The 26,527-nt window shown below is 34.6% G+C and overlaps 1 protein-coding gene across 5 annotated transcripts in view; it reads right to left on the bottom strand.

Annotated features, from left to right (window-relative positions):
• Positions 1-26,527, bottom strand: part of LOC106667103 (dachshund homolog 2) — a 248,288-nt gene that overhangs the window by 92,239 nt on the left and 129,522 nt on the right. For all 5 annotated transcript variants that reach the window (XM_024225339.1, XM_014394805.2, XM_014394806.2 and 2 more), the window contains one exon: positions 18,246-18,305. In XM_024225339.1, the coding sequence (XP_024081107.1) occupies positions 18,246-18,305 (60 nt within the window). The remainder of the gene's footprint in view (positions 1-18,245; positions 18,306-26,527) is intronic.

Raw genomic sequence — 26,527 nt, 5'->3', positions numbered from 1 at the left:
TACCTTCCTTAAGTCCTTCATACACCGAGCACCTACGTGGTCTCACCCGCATTAGGTGTCCAAATGTGATCTTGGTATGACGCGCAACATTTAAGCATGACCTTTTCCGTTCTAGACCCAGCCTCAACAGGTCCAGGACCAATGTCTTTTTTGCTTTTTTCTAATTAAGATGTGTCTCTTTCGATCCAGCGGATTCTCCAATAATTTTTATGACATTAGCAAATCCGCTGGACGAACAGAGTGGGTGGGGTCGTGTGGTCTCGTCGTGGTAATCTTCGCTGCCTTATCTAGTATTCGTTCCCGGTTATACCAATCTACCCGGGAGTATCCTTACTTTTGTCAATAAATATCACTTGTCTTATAATATTCTGAAAGAAAAACTGTGTCTTCATTTATCAATAAAAATCAATTAAAAATTAAACCAGTTGATTTAATCAATTCGATCATGAAGTAATATTACACTGCTCTTTTTTAATTATTTTTTTATGTACACACTTGTGTATGTGATTATTTTATTAATGTGTTCTGTTGACTTAGGGAGATTTTTGTGCATTGTTTAGGTGAGAGATCAGTATGATATCGATGACAATTCTTTATTTACCCGATGGAATGAAGAAAGCTTTCGTGCTTCGTTATTAAGTCAACCGTACAGAAGTACGGCAAAGCTCCCGGGATTTGCTCTCAAGTCCACTCTCCGGTTCCCCTAATCTTTACGGGAATTAAAGTCACTCGTATTAAAAAGGGAATTCTTTTAATTTTCTACCGGAAGGAAGCTCAGGGGATCCTCGCTGACCGGGGAAGGGTTTTCTAATCTATTCTCCCCGTCTGAAAACAATTGTTTGAGCTCTTTGCACGGCCTTTATTGCTGTTTGCCTTTATCCTTAGCCTCCAAAGGGAAAAACCTCAATTATTGAAGGGTAAAGAAGATGTAAATTGCCGAATCGGCATCCCTGGGTTTTATTAAGAGTCCAACACTAAGAACTCATATTTCTATTTCTCACTACGATGAAATCTCTATATTAATATTCTATTATGAGTGACATGAGACTAATTTGAACGTAATTAAAAGGAATTGAACATAGAAAACATGTCGATCTAAAGGGACTTAAAATATTATATATTTTATGGCTTAAAATGGTGGATAACTAGATTTTAATAACTAACTAACCATAACTAGACTTAAGGGTACATTTTTCGAAAAAAACGATTAATAAATTAATTCAATACATTCATCATGAAATAATTTTTAAAAGACACTTATTATATAATAATTTGAATATGTTATTATCAAATTACTAGAAAAATTCTATTTAAGGTGAAAGTGAATATCTGTGGTACCGCCTTTATTGGTGTTGGAAGATATAATGGAGGTCCGTTATTGGGGAGTTGGGTCTCTTTTTGGAAGAAGACAAAGTTGAAAGCAATTGTAAGCCCCCTAAGGAAGATTAGTTATTAAGGTCGTGTGGCCTTTCGCCGGCGAACTTATGTTTATTTCTTCGATAATTTGTTAGAGATGTTAGACGGTTATGGAAATTTATCGTGTGCCAAGTTATATGAGTTTGTTGCGGTTACTCGGCGTCAATATTTCCAGAGGCTAATTTGTTCTCTCCGTTCGGCTAATAAAGGGTGTTCTGTGTCTGGGGAGAGTTCTCAAGACAATATAATATTGCAGGAAGGGTAGGGAGAGATCTCCATCCATCTTACATCAGTTATGGCTTCTAATTGAGGCAAACTGCTAATTAATCAACAAACCCTAGAGTCCCCGGAGGGCCCGCTTTTCCCTTAACATTAAATATTGATATTGAAAGGAAGCCCAGACGGTAGCGAACGATTTCAAAAATTGGGGCCTCGTGCTACGCTGACAGCCCACAGACTGTATATATCTGTTTATGATGTCTGACTCTCCCCCTGGCTTCCCCTTTCTCCTAACCTTGATTGATGAATCTGTCTTCAAACGCTTCTCCGTATCTTTTCACTCATTTATTTCAATATTATTACATTATTAGGTTTTTTATGATTAGTTATTCACGATTTGTATAGCATAATTTTTGCGGGCGGATCCCCTATTAGATTTAAAAAAAGTTTATATATAACACATAAGACAGCAGTGGATAGTTTGTGTCTTGTTTCTGACTCACAAGTAAAACATAAAAATGTAAATGCGTAATAAATAGATATATTGTCATATGTGATTATATTGGAACACAATACAATGTGACACACTATGTCTTATAGAATCTCTCCCCTAAATTTTTACCCATTTTTATTTTGTTTATTTTTTATCCCTCCCCTTCATCCCTCTCTATAATTTGTCTCTACCATCTCTTTTTTCATTGCACCTTTCTAGAGACTGTCTATTAGGCAGGGTCGACAGAGAAGCTCTCACGTATTAAGAGCACTCTCGATGGGAGGATCTGTCACGTAGAAGAAGGTTCATCCTCAACCCGATTAAGAATAGCCTATTTGAGGTTGACACACTTATTAAGAGTCAAAAGTGGCCAAAGCCCACGTATGTAGAAGCTCGATGTGTCCCCCTAATCGGAGGGTGCAATTCCTTGTCTCCATACAGAGAGCGCGCAGGAATACCACACGATTCGAGAATTGTGCTTGAGCACGGCAGCGAGTAGTATGTAGTAATAATAGTTGGGTATGCCTAGCTTGTGTTGAGAGTGAACGTATTTATTAGCGAGAATGTGCTATGTGAGAACGTCTATGTCGGAGGTTAGTAGCGTAATATGTGTAAAGAGTGATGGCAGTCGAGTACTCCACCATCCTAATTGAATGAATGGTGTTTACATAGGAGTGTATGTATTAAAGAATGAGCGTGAATGTGAATGGGTTTGGAACTGCATGCGTTGAGTGCGTATCTGTTGACAGCACCACTTGATCCTTACTTCTCTTATCCAAACCCTGCTTGACGCTCTCTCTCTCTCTCTCTCTCTCTCTCTCTCTATCTATCTATCTATCTATCTATCTATCTATCTATCTATCTATCTATCTATCTATCTATCTATCTNCTCTCTCTCTCTCTCTCTCTCTCTCTCTCTCTCTCTCTCTCTCTCTCTCTCTCTTTCTCTCTTTCTCTCTCTCTCTCTCTCTCCATCTATCTATCTATCCATCTTCCCGCTTTCTGATTGATCTTTACACATAAAAATGATGAAAATATTTTTTGGCTTGAATTTTCCTATTCGAGTGGAAAAAAGACAGTACAAACCAAATATAGTTTTAATTTTATGTATTAGCATATTCAGTTTTTTTCTTTTTTTCAAATAGCTTCATTAAGATGTACCGGTGAGGTTTTTCGAAAACCTAAAACGCGCGTTGTAAAAATATAATACGATCTTCTTTTTAATCGAATTTTGCCTAATTTCCAAACTGAAATGAGCCCTCAAAGCGAATATTTTCTCAGTCCCCCCAGGGATAGATCGTGACGAAAGTAATTTCAATAAAAAGCATTAACCTCCTGGAAATGGTAATAAAAAAAGGCCAGGGACTCTTAAGCCGGGAAGAGCAGGCGGAAGCGAAGGCGGGAAAGTTTTGTCTTGATATAATAATTACGTTATTACTCCGGAGCCCTTCCAATAAAGAAACACATTAGTGCAGGGGGCAGGGCAACGGGAAAACGGCGTTAAAAGCATTTTCTCATTACGCCGAAATGTCTTTATTTCTCTTATAATAGCCTCCCTCCCATTGACGTGTGAGGGAGGGAAAAACGAGAAAGCGATAAAAAAAAGTACGAACCAAAATGGAATAAATGACTTTTTTAGCCAAGTACAACTTACTTCTCCTGACCAAGCATTCAACTTAGTATGTATTGAATTGTACCAACAAGGTTTGAATTATTTTTGCAATATCAAATTCGATTGAGATTTCTTGGCCTGCTATTTTAATCCTAAATTCGATAGCAATCCTCTCCAATCTACTAGCAAAACGCCAATACTGCAATATATTTTACCTATTTTTATTCATCTGTGTTGGCACAATGATTAGAATTGTTGTATTTATTTAAAATTTGAAAAAAAGGTTTTTACAAAGTACAAGTGCATCCTGACATAATAGAAGAAAGACAACTTGGTAACTTTGTTCCCTTCTATAAGTTTTTCTTCTAACTTTTTTATGTTTAGTAGGGGGAAAATTAAAAAGCGCTGACAAATATTTTGCATACATAAAGTTAATAGTAATGAAAAAATTATTAATTAGATAAACATTACAGTATTTATCGTAAGAGTACTTAATTTATGTATTTGGCTACGTTTAAAGCACATAGGTAAGTAGGTAAGAGATAACTATATAACTAAACATATAATTATATAAATAGATAAATAAATAAATGCACATATATGCATATATATATATATATATATATATATATATATATATATATATATAAAACGTGTGTGGTGCGTGCGCGCGCGCGTGTGTGTATAACTATCACAGTAATTGTTATCACAATGTTAATAAATTGTACAATTGAAAAATTATACACATTATGTTTGCAATAAAGTCGTTTTGATGGGTTTATGTTAACATAGCCTGTCATAATTGGCTAGTGATCGGCATTGAGAGTTTTCATTTATCGCAATTTATTTACCTACACTAAACACAGACAAAAAAAAAGAAAAACTAATACATTAGTAGTAGTAAAAGTTTTTTTAAGTGAACCTTAAAGTTAACCTAATATAAAAGTACAAAAGACATTCAACGTAATTTTTTTTACGAATGTTCGCAACAACAGAGGTCATATCAACCCACAGAGTGTAGGTGTTATTGAAAAAAAATCCTGTTTGTGTAAAGCAGGGCCTCTGGATTCGAACCCGGGACCTTTACCTTACAGTGATGAGCGCTCCCTGGGGGTCAAACAATATTTTGTTGCCGTTCGCAAATCGTAATTACTATGATGAAACAAATAGCACGATCTTAAACAACAAAACAAGCTTCAGGGATCATCATGACGAAAAGTTCTTTTTGTGTGGTTATGATGTAGATATTCTGCAAGATTACTAAAAATCAATTTATAAAATCATATGAAGTCATTAAAATTTTCCTATAAAAATATTTTCTCAAAATTGGATGATAAAACATGTCATTGTTTAATTTTAATAGTATTAAAGTATCGTTTTTAAATTTTGCGTAAGCGTCGTTATAACTTTTCTCCGGATTTTGGGATGAATGGTCATTAATATAGATGCAATGATTTTATGAATAAGGCCCGTCAATGTAAAGATCTACCGAGGAGGAAAGAATTCAATACAGGATTTTAATAAAAACAGGGGCGATTCAGAGGAAAAGAGAGGTGGGCTGTGTAGTCTGCAATATGCAGGCGGAGGCAGATTGCTATTGACACACAGCATAAAGCGGCCGTTTTAAAATGCATGGAGCGAGGAAGCAAGACGGCTGATGGCCGGAAAGATTTCTTCTCCAGCAACAATATCTCACGCGGCGAGGTATAAATTTCTCCCAGCCCGCCTCGCAGTTCGCCGGGATTCAATTTACATCAAATAAGCAGGGAATGTCAAAGTTTTCGTACGGGGATTGCTCTCCCTGTAGCAAGTCAGTGTAAACTTTGTTAATTCCCACCCATAATTCCTCTCCGCCTTCTTACTTATGAGTTTTCGATTTCTCCGCCAAGGGGTTGAGCCCCCGACCCTTGAGTGTATATGATTATTAATACTCACGGACTGCTCTGCCAATTACAGCCGATGATTAATTGTGACTAATTGAGTCTCTAGGAGAGGGCTCTCCCTCTCTCTCTTAAATTTTCATTACCTACCTTTAAAATTCCCCTGGAAGTTAACATTCCAAAACACGAAACGGAAGGACGGTTAATAATAACAACGCTTCGATTATCCCTGTCGCTGGAAAGGTCTGAACATGTAATTGATTTTCAAAATAGGTTTAAGTCCGTATAAGCTACTGTGCAAATGTAGTTAGTTGAACATGGCTATAACAGGTGAATAAACTTACTTGGTACTTAATAACCAGTTGAGTCAGCAGTAGAGTTGTTTTTCTTTTGATATTTACACCTATTAGACAAATCTGAAAAACGTTGACTGAAAAATAATATGGTACGCTCAACCCAGACGTAAACATGAATGTGTTTTCGTTTGCATAAACAAAACAATTTAATTATGTGTTTTTTCTGCTTTTTTACAGATTTAATAGAAATAACCAACCAGTAAAATAGGTTAACAATCACACTAGAAAAACTGTTTATGGCATTATATAATTATTATACAAAATATTAGAAAATTACAATTAATTAAGGTTTTCAGTTTTGATGAAAAAAAGTTAATGGCACGAGAGGGATTCGAACCCACGACCTTCAGTTAGATACGGCGCTGCTCTACCACCTGAGCTATCGTGACCTCGAGCTATAGCTCAGGTGGTAGAGCAGCGCCGTATCTAACCGAAGGTCGTGGGTTCGAATCCCTCTCGTGCCATTAACTTTTTTTCATAAAAACTGAAAACCTTAATTAATTGTAATGTATTAATTGGTCAAGCGGACCAGGAAATTAGTGAATATTAGAAAATATTTAAGATATTCGTACAAATGTTTCCGTTTAAAAATCGTGCAAGATTTAGTTATTCACGTCTACTCTTACCAAAACATGAAAAACAAATATCACCCTATGTCGTAAACGTGATGTTTCTATTTTCAAAAAACCTTGTGGACATGTATGCCTAGCATGTCTGAAGCTAAAAGGAAATTTCGAATTTAACATCACAAATTAATTTTTCATTTTTTAATGTTTTATAAATCGTCGATAGATTGTCAATAAGTAATAGAACATTTTTATTGCATTTATTTGATATTTACAACTACTTTATTATAGTGTTAGGTAAATCAATCATACATGTCAAATTTGTCATTTGAGTCTCTTGTAGGAGAAGTTGCAACACTCCTTCACACTAGGCAACTTTTCCTCGACAAATTCAACATATATTGAACATATATTGAAAATCAATGGCACGAGCGGGATTCGAACCCACGATCTTCGGCTTGATACGCCGCTGCTCTAAAAATGGCAAAAAGGAGGGAAAATTCAAAAGGTGAAGTTGAGATGGGAGGTTAGTGTCCGAATGGATCGAGGTCACGATAGCTCAAGTGGTAGAGCAGCGGCGTATCTAGCCGAAGATCGTGGGTTCGAATCCCGCTCGTGCCATTGACTTTTTTATCTCAACTAAAAACCTTAATTAATTTTAATATATTAATTGGTCAAGCGGTCCACGAAATTAGTGAATATATGATTGATTTACTCAATACAATATTTGTAGTTGTAAATATCGAATAAATTTAATAAAAAATGTTTTATTATTTATTAATAATCGATCCGATTTGAAGGCTTACGCCTCAAATACACTACCCAGAGTTTTGCGGATTTTTGGGAAAAATCGTGGTTTTCATGGAAAAAACCACATTTTACCTTCTAGAACATTCTTTCCGAGGATTTTTTTACAAAGTGAGCAGGAAAGCGACAATTCTTACTTTCATCTGCTGTCGATATCCACTTCTTTACCTCATCACGAAAATTCAACTTTTCTTTCCCACTTAACAGGTGTTGTGGCAGTTTGGCTTTGGATAACTTATTGAAAAAATAGGTTTGTGAGTAGAAAAATAGGAAGGGAGTGAGAATGGGAGGGGGAGGGTGAGAGAGAGAGAGAGAGAGAGAGAGAGAGAGAGAGAGAGAGAGAGAGAGAGAGAGAGTGAGAGAGAGCAACCGGTTTTTTTGTGAGCACGTAAAAAACAACGTTATTTACCAACAATCGCGGATAACTCGAAAACGGTTGAGAAATCGGGCAAAGTGGAAGGTAATTAATTGAAAGCTTAAAATGACTGAGGCTCGAGGAAAACCTTTAAAAAGAAGGTATTGTGGGTGGTTTGTTTGTGTCAAATGTTATTCATTTCTTTTCCAAGGCCCTAGAATTGTGAGTTGTTGGAGGTTACGAGTGGAAATGACAGCATAGGAGTTACTGCGAGAATTGTTGTATATTCTGCAAATATGAGTGTGGTAGTTTGAGGATGTAATGAGATGTCAGCTGGTATAGCGTTGGGGCCGGAACGCTACCCTGAGGAACATCAGGACTAACATAAAAACGCGTCACTTTTGTCAAATACTAATTTTATCAATTTTGAAGTACTTCTGTGTTCATTAATATACTTTTCTGTGATTTAGTTACCTGCAACATCAAAAAAAACAACTGATTTTTGCACGAACAAATGGCCAACTTTAGAAATGCAAATTTTCTCAGCCATTTAAGTCACAAGCCTGCGCTAGGTGTAGGTTGGTGTATGGTAAAATCGGGAGAGAGAATGATAGTTTTTTTTTTCATGAGCACGTGAAAAAGTACGTTTTTTGTCAAAAAAATAATTCAAAAATTGAGAAGTCGGGCAAAGTGGAAGGTGACTAATTGAAAGCTTATTAAAATTTCCTATCGATTGGAACAGGGGGCGTTCCAAAAATGATTTCTTGGCTCCACAGGTCAATTTGAAGTTTTTGTAAAAAGTGAAAAAATTAATATCTTCCTGAACTTTTGAATTTCCTGATGAATGACTGAAACTAGGAAAACATTTAAAAAGACATGGCATGTTCAGTGTTAAATTTTCTAAAAAATGAAACGTCGAGCAGGTCTGTGACTTAAAAGGCTGAACAAATAAGCATTTCCAAAGTTGACATTTTTTTCATTCAAAAACCATGTGGTCGGTTTATTTTGATGGGCAGTGTATATTTGTGATAAATTGACTAAAATTAAAAATATATATATTTTCTTTTAACTGGTAACATTACTGCACGTTGAAAATTGTGAAATGTACATGCGCGAAGTTGCTTTTATTTTAAGTAGATCGAGGTGAATGTGGATGTCGGAATGCGAGGAATCCTGTTGTTAGGTGGAAAGTGGAAAATAAGTCGGAGTCATTTTAAAAGGGATGGACATGTCGTGCGGCATGTCTCGGTGACAGGGCACCATTAATCCGGGCTGGCTTCATTTCAACGTTATGACAAAAAACGTGTCGAAAAGGAGTCAATCGGGTTTGGAAAGTGCAATCTGAAGTTGGCCGAGTCCGACGGTCCGTGACGCTCCCCCGAAAGGACGGAATGATGGTATTTTGATGGTCGCCTAGACATTTGTCAGCGGCAGCCGGTGTGCGGAGGGGGATTTAATAAAAAATCCGGACGTTGCAGGATTAATCTGTCATTTCCTTTGAACTAGGGACGACCGGCGGTGTTTTAATCGGGCTCGGTCAGCCGCCCCCGCTGGAATAGAGCCGTGTCACAATTAGCATATCAATCGGTTTCGGACTCCAATAAACCCGAATCACACTTCCCTTCTGCAGTCACGCGTGTTTTTCTCCTGTTTGCCGACGAGTCGGGGGTGGTTTAACTCCTTTTCCTTATGTAATATTCAGTGAGTTAAGACTCCCCGATCCTCGGCCCTGTCAGTTACAGGGGGATTTTTCCACCCTCTCTTCATTATACTGTAATTAGAGAATAATTAGTACAAGTCGCAACCCCCTTATTAAATAACTTCTCAAAATCTTTCCTCCTTTGTGTACCTGGCAAAAGGTTTTCAATTTCATGCCTTTCCGATAAAAAGTGTCATATTTCCCCTTTTGTTTAATTACTTCTGAAGTTTAGACGGGAGAGGGAGCCGAAGGACAGTCAGAAGGCCCACCCCACTACGGCAGAGTTTACAAGAGAAACCAATATCCATATTTCTCCATCCCTCAAAATGACCTTAAAATTCCCTCTGTTCGGGGCTCAGGTCGTATGGAGATCACAAAGGATCCTAATCCCTCCTTTTCTTCTCTCTCATCCCTCGGTATAATAAAACGTACAAATTACGAGGGGAGGGAGGGAGGGAGATCTATAAATTTCAATGACTGCCACGGATTTCAGGGGAAAAATTTCCTATTGTGCTTTGAGCTTTTGAAGGAAATGATTTAATTTTGCGACTCGGAGAATTATTTCTTGAGATCAAAGCTGGAGGCCGTAAACAATAACTAAAGACGGTGGGGGGATTAATTGGACGGAAGAACAGAGATTCCTTTCGATCCCCCGTGTGTGTTTCCACTTATATTCACTTCCGCCTTAACTTCTCGTTTCAAGTTAAGAATTTTCATACCCTCCTTGTATCAATCAAAACCAGGCGAAACCGTTTAATCTAATTCCGACTATATGCCAAATATAATCGCCCCTTTAACCAAGCCGAAAAAAATAACACGACACTACTTTCTTTTCTTTCAACTTGCACACAAATATTTTTTTAAAACTACTGTAATTCACGTTGTACCGAGATGTATTTTTATTTCCACTTCCTACCATCCAGATCTGCCGACAGGTTAAAAATGTCAACATTTTAATTTGTTGATCTTATTGTTATTTGTCAATAGAGGCAAAATGCTGAAACAACCAGTCCGACAAGACAGACAGGATTCATTGGAAACGACCAAATCCTATTAAAAAAAAAATATATTTAAAAAATGGTGCAAAATTTAAAAAATTTTGACCAACTAGAAAAAACGTGTTTCAATTAATATTATAACCTTTCAACATCGATATAATGTTGCATTAATAAGGGGTAATTTAATTTCCGTCGACTACCGTTAGATCTGTCTCGCCTGAGGGCGTATACATACCATCCTCACTTGCAGAACCCGCGGGAATATTGTGTCTATTAATCCGACCGTTGCAATCGATCTTGAGATCATTAGAAAGACTAAAAAGGCGCTTTACGGTCGTTTGGATTAAAGTAAGAAATGGCCAATTAGAAAAATAACTTTTATCCTTGTTAGATTATCAGTATCATTTGCATAACTACTCACAAACAAAAATGCCTTCCGGTGAATAATATTTAGAATTGTAAATCATTTCCAGGGCGTTTATTTATATCTGCATATTTTTAAGAATCCGTGCACTACTTGGACGTGCAGTGTTGGACAAAGTAATATATTATAAACAGTAAGGATGTAGTCATCGACCAGCAGTTGTTAATTGTAGAAGAGGATCAGGGATGAGATCCAATGAACAAAACTATCAGTTTGCCTGACTTTCATAGTCTATATTTCCTCTTCATCAGGGCACTACAATAGGTTAACGTTTTTAATTATTATTATTGTTTAACGAGGGTTCGCAACAGCAGAGGTCTTATACACCCACCCTCGAGATGATGGTGTTTTTGAAAAAAGCCCATTTATAAGTATGTCGGGTTCGAATGCAGGGCTATGACAAAGAGGTTTTTATTTTATTTTTAAAGACGTAATTTTTTGTAAACAAATGTTATAATATATTTTTCATAACTATGGATTTTCATTCATTTCGAGTCCCCATCCTTTTTTTTCAGTAATTGTACATAAATTTTGTATTTTTGTTTTTTATTGGAGTAGGTGGTAGTATGGTTTTTAACAAGAAATGTTGTTTACTTTATTGTAGTGCTCTGTGGAAAGCAAAATATACAGATCGAATGCTTGGGAAACTTATAAAAGCTTCCGGCGTCTGTATTTCCCCTTCATCAGGGCACTGCAAAAGGTAAACGTTTTGTATAATAATAATAATTATTATTTCTTAAAGAGGGTTCGCAACAGTAGAAGTCATATCAACTCCTCGAGGTGCTGGCATTTTTAAAAAAAGCCCATTTGTAAGGAGGTCGGGTTGAAGGTTTTTTTTTATTTATTTAACGGAGGGTTCATATGGACTCCAGATCCCTTATATTTTTTCACTAATTGTACGTAGATTCTGTGTGTTTTTATTGGAGTACGTGTTCGTTCTGCTTATAATAAGAAATGTTGTTTACTTTATTGTAGTGCTCTGCGGAAAGCAAAATATACAGGACGTATGCTTGGAAAACTTATAAAAGCTTCCGGTGTCTATATTTCCCCTTCATCAGGGAACTACAAAAGGTAAACTTATTGTACAATAATAATAATTATTATTACTTTCAAAGCGGGCTCGCAACATCAGAAGTCATAACAACCCCTCGAGGTGCTGGTATTTTTGAATAAAGCCCATTTGTAAGTAGATCGGGTTGGAATGTAAGGTTACGATAAAGAGGTTTTGTATATATATATATATATATATATATATATATTGGGTTGTCCGGAAAATAATGCAGGATTTTAAGTTTTCATTAAAAAAAATCTATATAAAATATTCTGTTTACGTTTACAGGATTACTCATTTGTATGAATGTCAACACTTATTAATCCTCTTCCAAATGATATTGTTTGTTTACCTCTGTAGCATTCCGCTACTTGGAAATAATTCAGTCATCCTTATAATGTCAAAGCGAGAATTTCGTACGATTTTCTTTTACGAGTTTAAACTCGGCCGAAGCGGAGCCCAAACGGCTAGAAACATTAACCAAGTCTGGGGCGAGGGTTGTGTTAATGAGTGCACTGTGCAAAGGTGGTTTAAAAAATTTCGGGAGGGAGATTTCAGCCTTGAAGATGAAGAAGGTCGTGGAAGGCCTTCCTCTCTTAATGATGATGTTCTGCGATCAGTGGTGGGTGCAGAGCAACTCAAAGTCAGTAAAACGACCGTCGCTGACCACCTCAAGGCGATTGGAAAAGTGAAAAAACTCGAAAATTGGGTTCCACACTCATTAAACGATCGCCAAAAAAATCAGCGCTTTGATGTTTGTGCATCACTTCTTTGTCGAAACAAAAATGACCCATTTCTGGCCAGAATTGTTACATGTGACGAAAAGTGGATTCTCTACGATAACACTAGACGTTCTGGACAGTGGCTCGACAAAGGAGAAGCTCCAATACATTTTCCAAAGCCCCCAACTCATCAAAAAAAGGTAATGGTTACGGTATGGTGGGCTTCATTTGGTTTAATACACTACAGCTTCTTAAATCCTGGCGAAACCATCAATGCTGAATCATACTGTAACCAAATTAATACCATGCATCAGAAATTGGCAGTAATGAAGCCCTCTTTGGTCAATCGGAAAGGGCCCATTTTGTTGCATGACAACGCTCGACCACATGTGTCACGTGTAACGTCACAAAAATTATTGGAGCTTGGCTATGAAACTTTGCCTCACCCACCCTACTCTCCGGACCTCTCGCCTACTGACTACCATTTTTTTAGACACCTGGACCACTACTTAGAACACATAATATTCAAAAATCAAACGGAACTGGAAAATGCATTTATTGACTTTATCAATTCTAAAAATTCTGAATTCTACTCAGACGGAATTAATAAGTTACCAACACGTTGGGAGAAATGTATTGAGAGTATGGGAAATTATTTTGATTAAAGAACATTGCTTTAAAGTAACTAGTTTCTTTTTTTTTGTTTAATACCAAAATCCTGCATTATTTTCCGGACAACCCAATATATATATATATATGTGTGTGTGTGTGTGTGTGTGTGTGTGTGTGTGTGTGTGTGTGTGTGTGTGTGTAAATAAACGTTATAATATAGTTTTTATAAATAAGGACTTTTAACGGTGGGTTCATATGGACTCCAGATCCCTTATATTTTTTATTTTTTCACCAATTGTTTGTAAATTATGTGTGTTTTTATTGGAGTACGTGGTAGTACTGTTAATAATAAGAAATGTTGTTTATCTATTGTAGTGCTGTGCGGAAGGTGAAATAAATATAGGCCGAAAGTTTGGGAAACTTACAAAAGTTTTATTCATTGGACCGCAGCTTTGATTCACTTCTACAATTACTGTATATGAAACGTATATTTTTTTTGTAAATAGACGTTTAAAAAATATCAACGAAGAATAGATTTAGATTATACAAAATACCGTGTTTTAGAGTAATTATCTTTTAATCGCAGTCGGTGTGGACACTTTGTAAGTCTGGGCTTTGGTTTTTCTTTAAAAATGAAAAAGACTGTTGAAAAAGTGGCTTTGGCATATTTTATGATAGATACAGGAATGTGAAATGTATTAGTATTTGATATTTTATGCTGAGGTTTCTATAAAGGAATCTATAAAGAAAGTCAGTTTCATGCTCATAGGTGATCTATAGCAGGATTATACCGCGACATGCAAGCAACTGGAAAGAGGCGGGAATTTAAAAAAAAATTTCCCCAGTTTTTTCCCAAGATAAATGTAAGAAATATTGTAATGGAAGTGTCCCTGCCAATTGTGTTTTGAAAAACGACGCCTCTTTGCCCACAACCCTCTACAAGTGGCTATCAATGTTGAATTGTCATTTGTCAGCGGGGGTGTTTTTATAATAATAATAATAACGCTTAGGGAGGCGCAGCTGTGCGCTCACTTTAAATCCACTTTCGGCCTTCTCCTTGCTTTCGGGAGTCGGAGAAAAAATCCACCCCCGCACAAAATGACAGGGTTAGAAGTGTCATCACGCCCCTGCTCTTATCTCCTAAGTCATTGCCTCATTTTTAAAATTGTGCCTTTCGGCTCCACTTCACCCTCCTGTTAGATTACCCACGACAAACGACTCCCAGAACACCACTTTCTTCTCTAGATTATTTAATACGAAAGATACCATCTTAAGGTTTTATAAAATCCTCCCTTAATTCGTATGCTGTTCCAGTTGTTTGAGGCCGCTTAACTGAAGAGAGAGAGAGAGAGAGAGAGAGAGATTGTGTGTGTGTATGTGCTCTACGAGGTATAGTTTTTCAAATACATAAATTTCTGAACAACCATTATAACCCAGAAAATCGCGTAAAAAACCTATTTGATAGCAAAAACACTCAAAGATTTTCATGGTTTACATTTATATGTATCATGAAAGAAATTATTATTTCACTAGTAAACATGTTTATACTGAGAAGAACCGTGATATCTGTGAAAGATCGCTGTGATAAATTGACCAAACTTGTTTTATGCTTTTAATTTATGGACAAATTCCTAGATAGATTCAATAAGATATTTTTGTCATTTAAAATGTAAAATTGGTGATTTATTTTAAAATTACAAATCAATCTACACCATGACAAACAAAAATTATTTTAGCATTGTTAAAATAAAATAAAAATTTTCTTCCTGTGAAACAAGAATGTATTAAATTTGGAATATCGCTTTACTTTTAAATAAAATAGTTTCACTTAAGTTTAAATGTTCTATGGATTCCTTCCACTTTGCTATTAATTATTATTGTCATAGATAAAACAATTTATTAACAAATGAACTATCAAGGAATTAGGTAAGTATTGTCATTATTATTCTGAAAATCTATCTGTTTCTTTATTTTTACTGTTATCAGTGTAAAACAAGTTTTATTGTTTTAAATGATTATTTTGAATATTCAATAAGTTTCTCATGGCAAAAAATTAAATAAACAAACAAATAAAATCACCACCAGGTTTCAGAAAAACATTTTCTTTATCGTGCCAAGCCCTGAAGATGATCTCAAAAAGGTCGAAACGTTAGCATGATAAAGAAAATGTTTTTCTGAAACCTACATCACACCAGACCGCATCTCACGATTTCTGAAAAATATTCCTAATGTTTTTCGTAGCTTTTATGTGCTTTTTCTTACTGTATAAAATCAGTATTTTCTGTAAATATTTTTTTAATTAATTCATCTTCTTTCAATTAATTAATCTTTTTATGTAAGGTTTTGGTTGAAATGAAAAAGTTAGCGTCACAAGCTCGGCAAGCCTGATCAATCAATTAATTAATCTTTTTATCTAAGATCTTGATTGAGTTGAGAAAGTTAACTTCACGAGAGGATTCGAACTCACCACCTTCGGCTCAATACGCCGCTGCTCTCATCTCTTGAGCTTGCACGTAAGAAGTCACGATAGCTCAAGTGATTAGAGCAGGGGTGCTCAAACGGTCGATCGCGATCGACCAGTCGATCGCGAGTGCTTTTTGAGTAGATCTCGAGAAGAAAAAAATTTTTAATAAGTAGGTAGGTAATTAAACTACAAAAATGTATTACGTAATAAAATAACACTGCTTGCGGCAAAAGGTGGCTTTATCAAAGGAACGCGCGGCACTTGTCAAAGAAAAGCCGCGTTGTTTCTAGACTAGTAGACAGTACAGTCTAGTCTAGAAACAACGAGAGACAGTACAGTCTAGTTTCGGGCGGCGCGTTTGACGGGAACATTCGAGACTTTCGTTCACGCCGATATAAATGTTGTGCCTGCAGGAATTGGAGTCATTCTGAATTGTAACTTGATGGCGATATTACGTCGATACAAAGTTTATTATTAAATAGTGGAAAATGAGTGCAGTGAAATCTAAAACGTATCATTTTAATAAGGATTGGGAGGAAGAATTTTTCTTTTGTATGGTGAAGGATAAGTGCATTTGTGTTATTTGTAGTGCGTCAGTTGCAATACCTAAGCGTGGTAACTTAGAGAGGCATCATAAAACGGTTCATAAAAACTATGAAAAGGATTTTCCGCCACAGAGTGAATTAAGAAAACGAAAAGTAAGTGATTTGATATCTTGTTGGAAAAAAGAACAACCCATGTTCACAAGACCAGCCAAACAATCAAAAGCTGCTACGATCGCGACATTTAAAATATCTCATATATTGGCGAAACACAAGAAACCATTCCAAGATGGATCGGTGGTGAAGGAAGCATTTATTGAAGCGGGTGAGACTTTATTTGGAGATTTTAAAAATAAAACAGAAATCATGTGTGCTATTAGAGAACTTCAGTTATCTCGTCCGACTGTCACAAGGCGTATTGAAGTCATGAGTCAGGACGACTGACGAACTGACGATCATATGTCATCATGCTTGCGATTAGCACTCAGTGGTTACGTACCATCTTATGAAAAGTATGCTGAGGACATGCAGTGCCACGCTTCAACATCCAAAGCCACTCCTTAGTTAAGTTTAACACCATATGTAACTCTTTTGTTTTGTAACAACCAATAAACTCGCAATTTTGAATAACTATGAGTTTTTTCATTGATATTGTAGAGAACAACCTAACTAAACCTAACCCAAACCTTGACTAAAATAATGTACCTATATTGTGCAGAAAGCTAATATCTATATATGCTACGGTACACCCTACCTAGGTAGGTAGGGTGTATCGTGTATGTACGACAACCCTGCATCACACACACTTGCAGCCTCTCAGAGTCGATCGTAAGTAGTCTAAAAATATTGAGGTAGATCGCCAGCAGTTCAAGTTTGAGCACCCCTGGATTAGAGCAACGGCGAATTGAGCGGAAGGTGTTGAGTTCAAAACCAGCTCATGACACTAACGTTTTCATTTCAGCCAAAACCTTACATAAAAAGGTTAATTAATTGAAATAAGTAATTTGGTCTGTTAGACCTCTAAATATAATGGATTATCATTATATATATTATTATTATATAATGTTTTTAAATGACTATTTCAAGCGATACACTTATGCTTTGTATATTTAAAAGATTAGCTAAATACTCCAAGTGAAATGACTATAAAAAATGAACAGATTTACGTTGAATTCTTAGATACATATAACTAGATCTACTAGTACTAACCCTATTAATAAGCGGCTAATGTATGCGACACGGTGGCACTCAATGAACGGATTAAAACTAACTCAGATTTGTTTTAAGCCTATTATAATTGACGTTTAAATGTTCTTTGTTTTGTATTTCGCTAATAACGTCAAATAAATGGAGAATCATGATAGTGTACAAAATGCAATAAAAATTAAAGAGCCTTTACGATTAATGAAGCCCTTCATTGAAAAACCACGAATTTTAGGTTAAAAAACTGATTTGCCGGTGAATCATTAAACGTATCTTCCTTCTGTTATACAATTGCTAGGTTGCATATGAAATGAAAATTATGGGTTTGACAATTAGGAAATGTATAAAATAATCGATAAACGTGATGTTTGGTGGTACTGTCATGATAAAAGGCTTTTGTTGCGTGACGGTTTAAGCAGAAGACAGCATAAACATATGGGCCAGATAAGGATCGTTGATCAATAGGAAACATTTTGATTAATTGCGATCGGTGAATTCTGTAGTAGGACAGGACTGGACGAGAACACATTTTACCTCCGATCATTTCCGATTAGGAGATAAGCATGTGTACGGGGGAGGCGCGCTAATTGAAAATAGCACGCCAGAAGTCAGTAGAAGAGTTTTTATCCCATAAATAATTGGTCGGTTCCCGGAGACAAATGGTAGAATTAACCGAATTAAACCCTCGGAGGGAAAGAAGGGAAAGAGCGGAGGTAGGGGATCAGCCGAGGATTACCGGACGATTCGGTCATTTGTGCACTTCAGCCAGATCCCCTGCAACCCTTTCTCATCCAATAAAATAAGTTAATTGTTTTAAATTGTTTACCTTTCCAAGTGCTTGACGATGTCCTCGTAGGCGGCCCTGCAGTTCTCCCAAATACCGGACCTGCACGGAAAATTTTTAATTATTTTATTGCTGTATCTTTCCTGAAAACAAATTTTTGCATGTTTTAGGTTCGAAAACCTTTTCTTATCACGAATGCGTTCACTTATGATACAAATATCACCAAATAACCGAAAGTGCAAAGACGGTCATCAACGTCGAAAATCATAGAATATCTGAACCTTAAATATACCAACCAAAAATTTAAATAAATTGAGTTAATTTAGCACTGGTAGAACGTTCTTTAAATAGTTCCTATGGTTTAAATGATTTCATCGCGGATTTATCAAAATTTCAAAATGCTTCGCTTTAAATGTGCATTAAGTTCCGGTATTACGGTTTACATGTTGAAATTCATCATAAAAATGGTACCAACATGAATAATAAAATATCACGTTTTTTAATATTCGCCTGAAGGAAAAATGGTTATCTTGATATATGTAGAAACATTTTCAACTTGAAGTCTAAATAGTATTTCCGCAGTGTATTGATCAGGGCTTCGGTTTATTCCTTTTTTTTCATAGAATAAAATATTTGGAAATGATCTTATGAAAACCTTTTAATCAGAATCTGGATTAAGTTAATAAGTAGGCTGGAAAAGGACTTTGACAATCTTTGCCCTTCTGTTTATTTTATCTTCGCTCTTTCCAATCACGTCAAAGGGAGCGGCGCGGGGTGAATTGAAGAAAATTAATGGAATATCAACCCCTCTCCTCCAACAGGAATGACGTATTTAATATTAATGTTTTCACGGAAGGGGCGGAACGGTAATTTATAATAAACAATTTTAATCCTCCTTTAATTGGGTAAGGCTGTTTGCAGAGGAAGAAACCGGGAGGAGAGGAATTTAGATTTATGTAGACGCACTCCCATTTTCCAGGTGTTTTTCTGTTCATAACATATCACACGAAATAATAATAATAATAATAATTTTATTCGCGAAAATTACGATAATAGGGTAAGATAAAACATAAAAATAGGAAAAAAATTTAAAGGATAAAATAAATTAATCAATAACTAAAAATTGAGTCATTTAACCAATCTGCACATTTTGGCCTACCATCTAACAACAGTGCTTGTAACAAATGGTAGGAGTTATGCCAGTGAACCAAATTACTAAAAATTAAATTAAAAGAAGTTAAAAGGAGGGGGGCGTCGGTGGCCGCAACGGTTTAGGCGTTGACACGGCGCTTATCACTAAGGTAAAGGTCCCGAGTTCGAATCCAGCGACCCTGCATTCGTACCCGACATACTTACAAATGATTTTTTTTTCAAAAACACCTGCACCCCGAGGGTTGATATAACCTCTGCTATTGCGAACCCTCATTAAAAAAAAAGAAAAAAACTAAAAAGTTGTATAAGACAAAATAAATTAAAGAAAAAATAAAAATAATGAAGTGAGAAAAAAATTCATTAAATAAATTAAATGAAAATTAAAGATTACAATAATTGTCATATGATGCCACATATATCACAAAGAAAGTTCAAATTATGAATTTAAAATTTTTACAGTAATAAATTTTTGGAATCATAATGTGAACTTAATTTGTTAAAATTAATTTTGTGATTGTAAAGAAACCTAAAAAGGTTAATGAAAAATAAAAGTGCAGCTGAAAAATAGCATACAGTTTATTGGTGTTGAATCTTAAAAGGGTTTGAAAGTATTGTTCTCAAAAGAGAATTTTGAGTTATAGTTAATGGATTTAAATAACAATTATTGGTTCCACCCCACGAAAAATACCATAGGAAATTATAAACTCAACTAAAGCATAATATACTAATGTTAACAATTTTATATTTTTAATGTTTTCACGGAAGGGTGGAACGGTAAAAAGGGGTGTATTGTTATTGTTAATGCCATTACAGTTCGTGGTCCGATTGACCAATTAACATTTTTCATAAAAAAAGTCAGTGTCACGAGCGGGATTCGAACTCCCCAGCCAAAGGTCGTGAGTTCGAATCCCGCTCGTGCCATTAACTTGTTTTCATCTCAACTAAAAACCTTAATTAATTGTCATGTATTAATTGGTCAAGCGGACCAAAAAGTAATGAATTAGTTATTATTAATGGCGTACGGTAACTACTATAAAACTAGTAAAATTAATTTAATTTTAGTATAGTAATATACTAGATACTAGTAGAAGAACTAGTCGAATTTTTGTTAGATTAAGTACGAAATAATGTAATAAAATTATGATATTTTAAGTTTAAAAAAATCTTAAACTCAATTATTTATTGTACATTTCAAAAAACTATTATTCAATAATTTCAAATTATTTTGATAGATTCAGACCAAAAATCTTCTCTTATGTCGCTATTGGTTTATTAATTTCTAATTTTATCATTTTTCATTAATTTTCTTTATTTAATTCAAACTACTATTAGTTTGTCCTGGTTTCCCATTTCCCTATTGCTTCTCGGAAACAAACAAATATGAAATGGTAAAACTTGTGTCAAATTTCAGCCACAAAATGAAAGAAATTATTCGATTTATTTTATAGAGAGATGATAATACAACGATAAAAAAGTATGCCAGTACAACATTTTAATATTATCATTTCAAGTTAAGAATTTCACTTTTCAAATATTATATTTTTGTGATTTTCAATGAAACCGGTATTCCAGTTGAATGATGGGTCCGACAATTCAGTAACAAGTGGACAAAAAATCTTAGTTTTGGGTTAATTGTCCGGTGGAAAAGCGGGACACGATTCTCCACCCTCGTTACAGGGGTGGCGGTGGTAATGAAAGCGCCGTGAGATCAAACAGCATTGATCAGTAATTAAAATGCAAATGATTCATATGTCTCCTCTGCCTCCCCGACCCGATGAGAATTTAAATCAACCCTTTATCATTCAGGTCGGCTTTTTGAAAATGGCGCCGCTCATAAGAGAAGGCTGACTTAACAGCCAGGCTGCTCGTGAAGCCATCGAAATCCGGCTTTTGGCTTCTTAACACACCAAACAACCTTTCCGTTAATCCTTTTTTTCCACTATAATAAAAATATGATGTTCATTTAACATAACACTGGCAAGTTCAAAAGCAAGCGGTAAGAAATTTTCCTGAATAACTTTATTTTAGGAATAAGGTCGCAATATAGAACTGTTGTACTCTTGCGGCTTAAATCCACGATTTTACCAACAAAATCTTATTATTTCTCACATTTTTAAACTCCATGATTTAATCATATTCCTTACTTACATGTAGTATGTTTCCACTTTACCACTATATTCACTATTATTCGTGGTCCGCTTGACCAATTAATAACATTCAATTAATTAAGGTTTTAAGGGGATCGAAGTCACGATAGCTCAAGTGGTAGAGTAACGGCGTATCAAGCCGAAGGTCGTGGGTTCGAATCCCGCTCGTGACAATGACTTTTTTATCTCAACTTAAAACCTTAATTAATTTACCACTATAACTCACATGATTTTTACATCCAACTACCCCCTTAAGTGTTGGGATTGAGCTGTCAGAATAATAAGGAGCGCATTTTGCATAACGTTAGCGTGAACGGTAACGTTAAATTGATTGCAGTGTACACGCTCAGATTTAATGGGAGACGGTTAAGAACAAAAAAGTTTTTTGTTGGAAGTCCAATTTAAAAACATAATATTATATATGTACAACTATAATAAAATTGTTTATTTTATAGTTAACATTTTACAATTCGTACAAGTTTTCATGAATCCTGACTCCTAAGAATGTATGTATGTTTGGTGTTCCAACTTGAAAAAATTTAGCTTTATTTATTTACGTATAAACAGGAATGACATCTAGAAATACAGCAACCTTATACATCCATCCATCATTAAACCACAGCAATTGTTTAAAACAGACCCTTTGGCTGATCCAAATACAGTTTAAATGTTAAAATTGTAAGTGACAAGTATAGAATGTGGTTATGATGAGTATGTATATAGTTAACTAACTCCACTGTAATATATTAATTTTTCATGAAATTGCTAAGTTTAGCTAAGAGTTTTTTTAAAGAAAATTTTTGTCCTAAATTTCATTTAAACTGAAATTGCCTGGTAATTAATTAATGTTTACATTGTACGTTAGAGCTTCTATAACTATCAAGTCCTCAGCATTTGCCAAACTATCGTCAGCATTCAAGAGAATTCATAACATCCGTGAACAGTGTCTTTGTTTACAAACTTGCAAGATACGATTATAACCTGAACTACGACAAACTTAGCAAATTCAGTTATGCAAAAGTCTTCAAATAGAGTTAACGTTATGCAAAATCTCTCTAATAAATACTCTTATTGTTTTATAAAATGAAAAATCACTTCTATAAGAGGTTAGGAATTTTTCCCTTATTAGCACATTTAAACGTGATCATGAAATTGAAACCATATTTTAATAATTACGAAAAATGTTTAGAAACTTAAAAAAAGTAAACTGAGGGAGAGGAGATGTTTAAAACATAAAATAATAAATTCAGGGTTACAAGATACTTGACAATTTATGTTAAGTGACTAATATTCACTATAATCAATCAAATTGATGTTCATTTTTTCTAAAACTTTACAAAATGGCTAAATTAATCTATGAATTTCATAATAAACTATTGTTTGAGCAATGAAAATATATGTTTTTTAATATGTGGAAATAAACAATCCGTTTGAATTATAGCGGCGTCACCGCCCCTCTTTTGTAGTAGCTCCATTACGAATACACATCGGAGCTCATTGCTCAATTAAACAAGTCCATTAATATTAATTACCTATCCGGAATTAATTATTATTAGATCCCACAACACCGATAATTGCAAAATGTTTAACCGGCGGTCCGCACGGGCTTTAGACACAGTTTACACCCGTTATAAGGACTCGGAATATTAATTTGCCCTTTTTTCCACCACTCAAACACAAACACGCCCTTTCATGAAACTATGTTCAATTTAAGCCATTTTCTAATATTAAATTACGCAATTCAGTAATAATTTTACTTAGAAATTTCAGCCGTTCAACTTTATTATTCATTCAAACAATCGCGGCATTTATTTATTAGCCCTTTTGTTTTCCGGTTTAGGCGATTGTAATTTTAAATTTACTTATGTACTTAACTTTATTTTTATTTATATGGAAAAAAGATGTGGTGCTTTTACTTAACTTTCAAAAAAGTATGTCATATATATTTAGATGAATGTATTATTTGAAAAATATCTAAAAACTTTTAAAAATTTTGCAACCTTTTGTTAGCTCTTATTATCCCTCTTCAACCCTCCCTGCCTTTCACTCCATCCTTATCTATAAAGTTTTATCATGAATCAACCAGTTACGAATAAATAAAATTCGAACCATTTAAGTTTAAATAGAGTAAACTTTAATTATTTATATGGAATTTTTCTTTCACTATCGTCAAGATATCCCGAGAAAATATAACATTATATTAATCCATATTTGTTTAGTGGTCATAATTCACCATATAAATTATTCCATTTAATTATTCTTTTTATCTCAGATTTTTGGTTGAAATGGAAAATTAGTGTCATGAGGGGGATTCGAACCCACGACCTTCGGCCCAATAAGCCGCTTAACCTCTTACCATGTCACGATAGCTGGGAGTTGCGGCGTATTGAGCCAAAGGCCGTGGGTTCGAATCCCGCTCGTGACACTAATTTTCCATTTCAACCACAAATCTGTGATAAAAAGAATAATTAAATGTAATATTACATTATGCAATATACGGTAAATATTTATATGAGGGTTTATGATGATGATGGTTTATGAATGATTTATATAATTAATTATTACATCCTGATAAGTATACAATATGGTTTATCTGTTTGTACATAGATTATATCTTTTGTCTATTAAAACTGTACTTATCCTCATTGACGAATATTTTAGAAAACAAAAAACAAGTTCTTTTGTGAAATTTATGAGAGATTTCAGCGGTGCTTACATATGTATATTATTACTAATATGCGATACTTATGTTTTAAACATTTTAAAATATTTCGGTTTTTCTACTTGTAAACTACTGTTCTGACAGGTATAGGAAAAACTGTTGACATTTTCGTAAAATTAAATTTGTAATTAATCTCTCTCTCTCTCTCTCTCTCTCTCTCTCTCCCTCTCCCTCTCTCTCCCTCTTTCTCTTTCAAATTCCCACTTTCTTTCTCTCTTTCCACCAACAATTCCCAAGTTCTCTCACTCTATCCCTAATCATGAATATCTTTCGGTTTTCCTCTGTTTCTTTCTCTCTTTATCTAATCAATCTCTCTCTCTCTCTCTCTCTCTCTCTCTCTCTTTCTCTCTCTCTCTCACTCTCTTATTTATAAGTTTATCAAACTTTGCTAGCTGTTTAGCTTCCGCCTTCTTCTTTATCTATCTAGCAATATTCAATGTATCAATTTATTTAATTAGCTGTCAACTATTGACTTTACATTCATTTACTAAACAAACAATTAATTTAATTTTATTGTAAGATTTCACAGTGAACAAAAATGTTTATGGAATCAACAATTTATTAATGTTCATATGAGGATTTTACTAGCATTTATATAGAAAACAGTTTCTTCAGGCAATCAAAAACACCTAACAAGCAGAAATCCAGCAACATTATGGAGAAATATTAATATTCATTATAAATCTTACAACTTACATCTGTTTATCAAGCCTACCGCATCTGAATGTTGCAATTATCAAATAACATTACAAGCGCAAGGTTAATTGCAAGCAAGTAAAGCCCATTTCCTTGCTCGGCCTTTTCCCCCGGATGAATTAAAGCAAAAAGAAATATTAACTTCCCAATAATTGGCGGCCCGTTCATGCCGCTGGTCGTTTAATTAATATAATTAGGATCACTTGTTTTTATAATTCTCATAGCCCGAAGGGGGCCCCATAACGCTGTTTAAAGATCACCTACTTTCCATGGCGAGGTTGCGGAAACAAACCATTAACATTCGGATGAGAAGCGTGAGAGCGTGAACAGAAATGTCTCACTCGCGCGAAAACATTAAAAATTATTAATTAAATCTTTGGTAATGAAAATCGAACACGACGCCACACCTCAGGACATTCGACATGGGAAAAACAACGTTGTTTTTCGTTATATTTTGAAGCGCATCGGCGTCCTAATACAAGCCGCTATCAAGTCTAAATTGAAACCCATTCGCTTAGAAATGTTGGATTTTTAATGCAGTTCTTACATCATTAACCTTAATAAAGGCGATTCCCATCGTATTGCTGTTTAGATTTTATCCCACGTCATTTTGAACGTTAACTAAACGAATGGCACCTAAATAACACTCAAATTGGACTTCACTAGTTTCCCATTTCCGTTTTGAATAAGATATTATGTCAATTACAAGAATTATTAAAAACAGATAAAATTAAGAATAGGTATTAAGATTAATTAACTATGTATATCAATTATATTTAATAGTTGTTCGATTTCATCCGTTTAGTTATAATTTTTAGGACAATTTTTAAATTTATTTTAAAAGTAAAAGATCAAAAATTTTCAAGTCTCAAAAAGATAGATGATTATTATAGAAATACCAAAACAAGCAGATTTATTTAATTAAGAAGATAAGTAATATCAAAGATCTGGAAAAAAATCTTAGGAGTTAATAAGAATATTCCACTCCCGATGTTTATGCAAATGATTATGGATATAATGTGTAACTTGATCTCTTTTGTTGTTATGACATCGTGTGCGTGAGAGATTTCGTTGTAACTTTTATAAAATGAATTTATTATTATTTACACACACACAACACACAAACAACAAACACACACACACACACACATTACTATCTCTTTCTCTTCCGTTAATTGTGTGAGAGGTCGTTGACGACCAAAATTTGCAAGATGTTTTAAATATTTTTATTATATTAAATTTTTTTTTAAATACTTAATTATTTATGTATTCAAATGTTGTATTCAAATATAAATTATACGTTCTTCTCGTGTAGAAATGTGTAGAGATTAGTGACCGTTAATCTATAGTATGATATCTCACGATATCTGAATAACTATAAATTATACTTTATGTTAATACTTCATTTATTTTATTAATGTCAATGATTAATATTTCAATATTTTTCATGTCTTAAACGTTTCGTTGTTTGTTCTTTTGTTGCAATGTAACGTAATTATTTGTTACAAATAATTTTGTACTTATTATAATAAAATTGGCGATTGCCCATATATATGGGAAAAATGAAACTTCATCGTTGTTCATTCATTTTCTCTCTCACTCACTCT

The sequence above is a fragment of the Cimex lectularius genome, unplaced genomic scaffold (genome assembly GCF_000648675.2).
Source record: "Cimex lectularius strain Harlan isolate CLEC.00 unplaced genomic scaffold, Clec_2.1 scaffold97, whole genome shotgun sequence".
Lineage (NCBI taxonomy): Eukaryota > Metazoa > Arthropoda > Insecta > Hemiptera > Cimicidae > Cimex > Cimex lectularius.
This window is presented reverse-complemented; position numbering and strand designations above follow the sequence as displayed.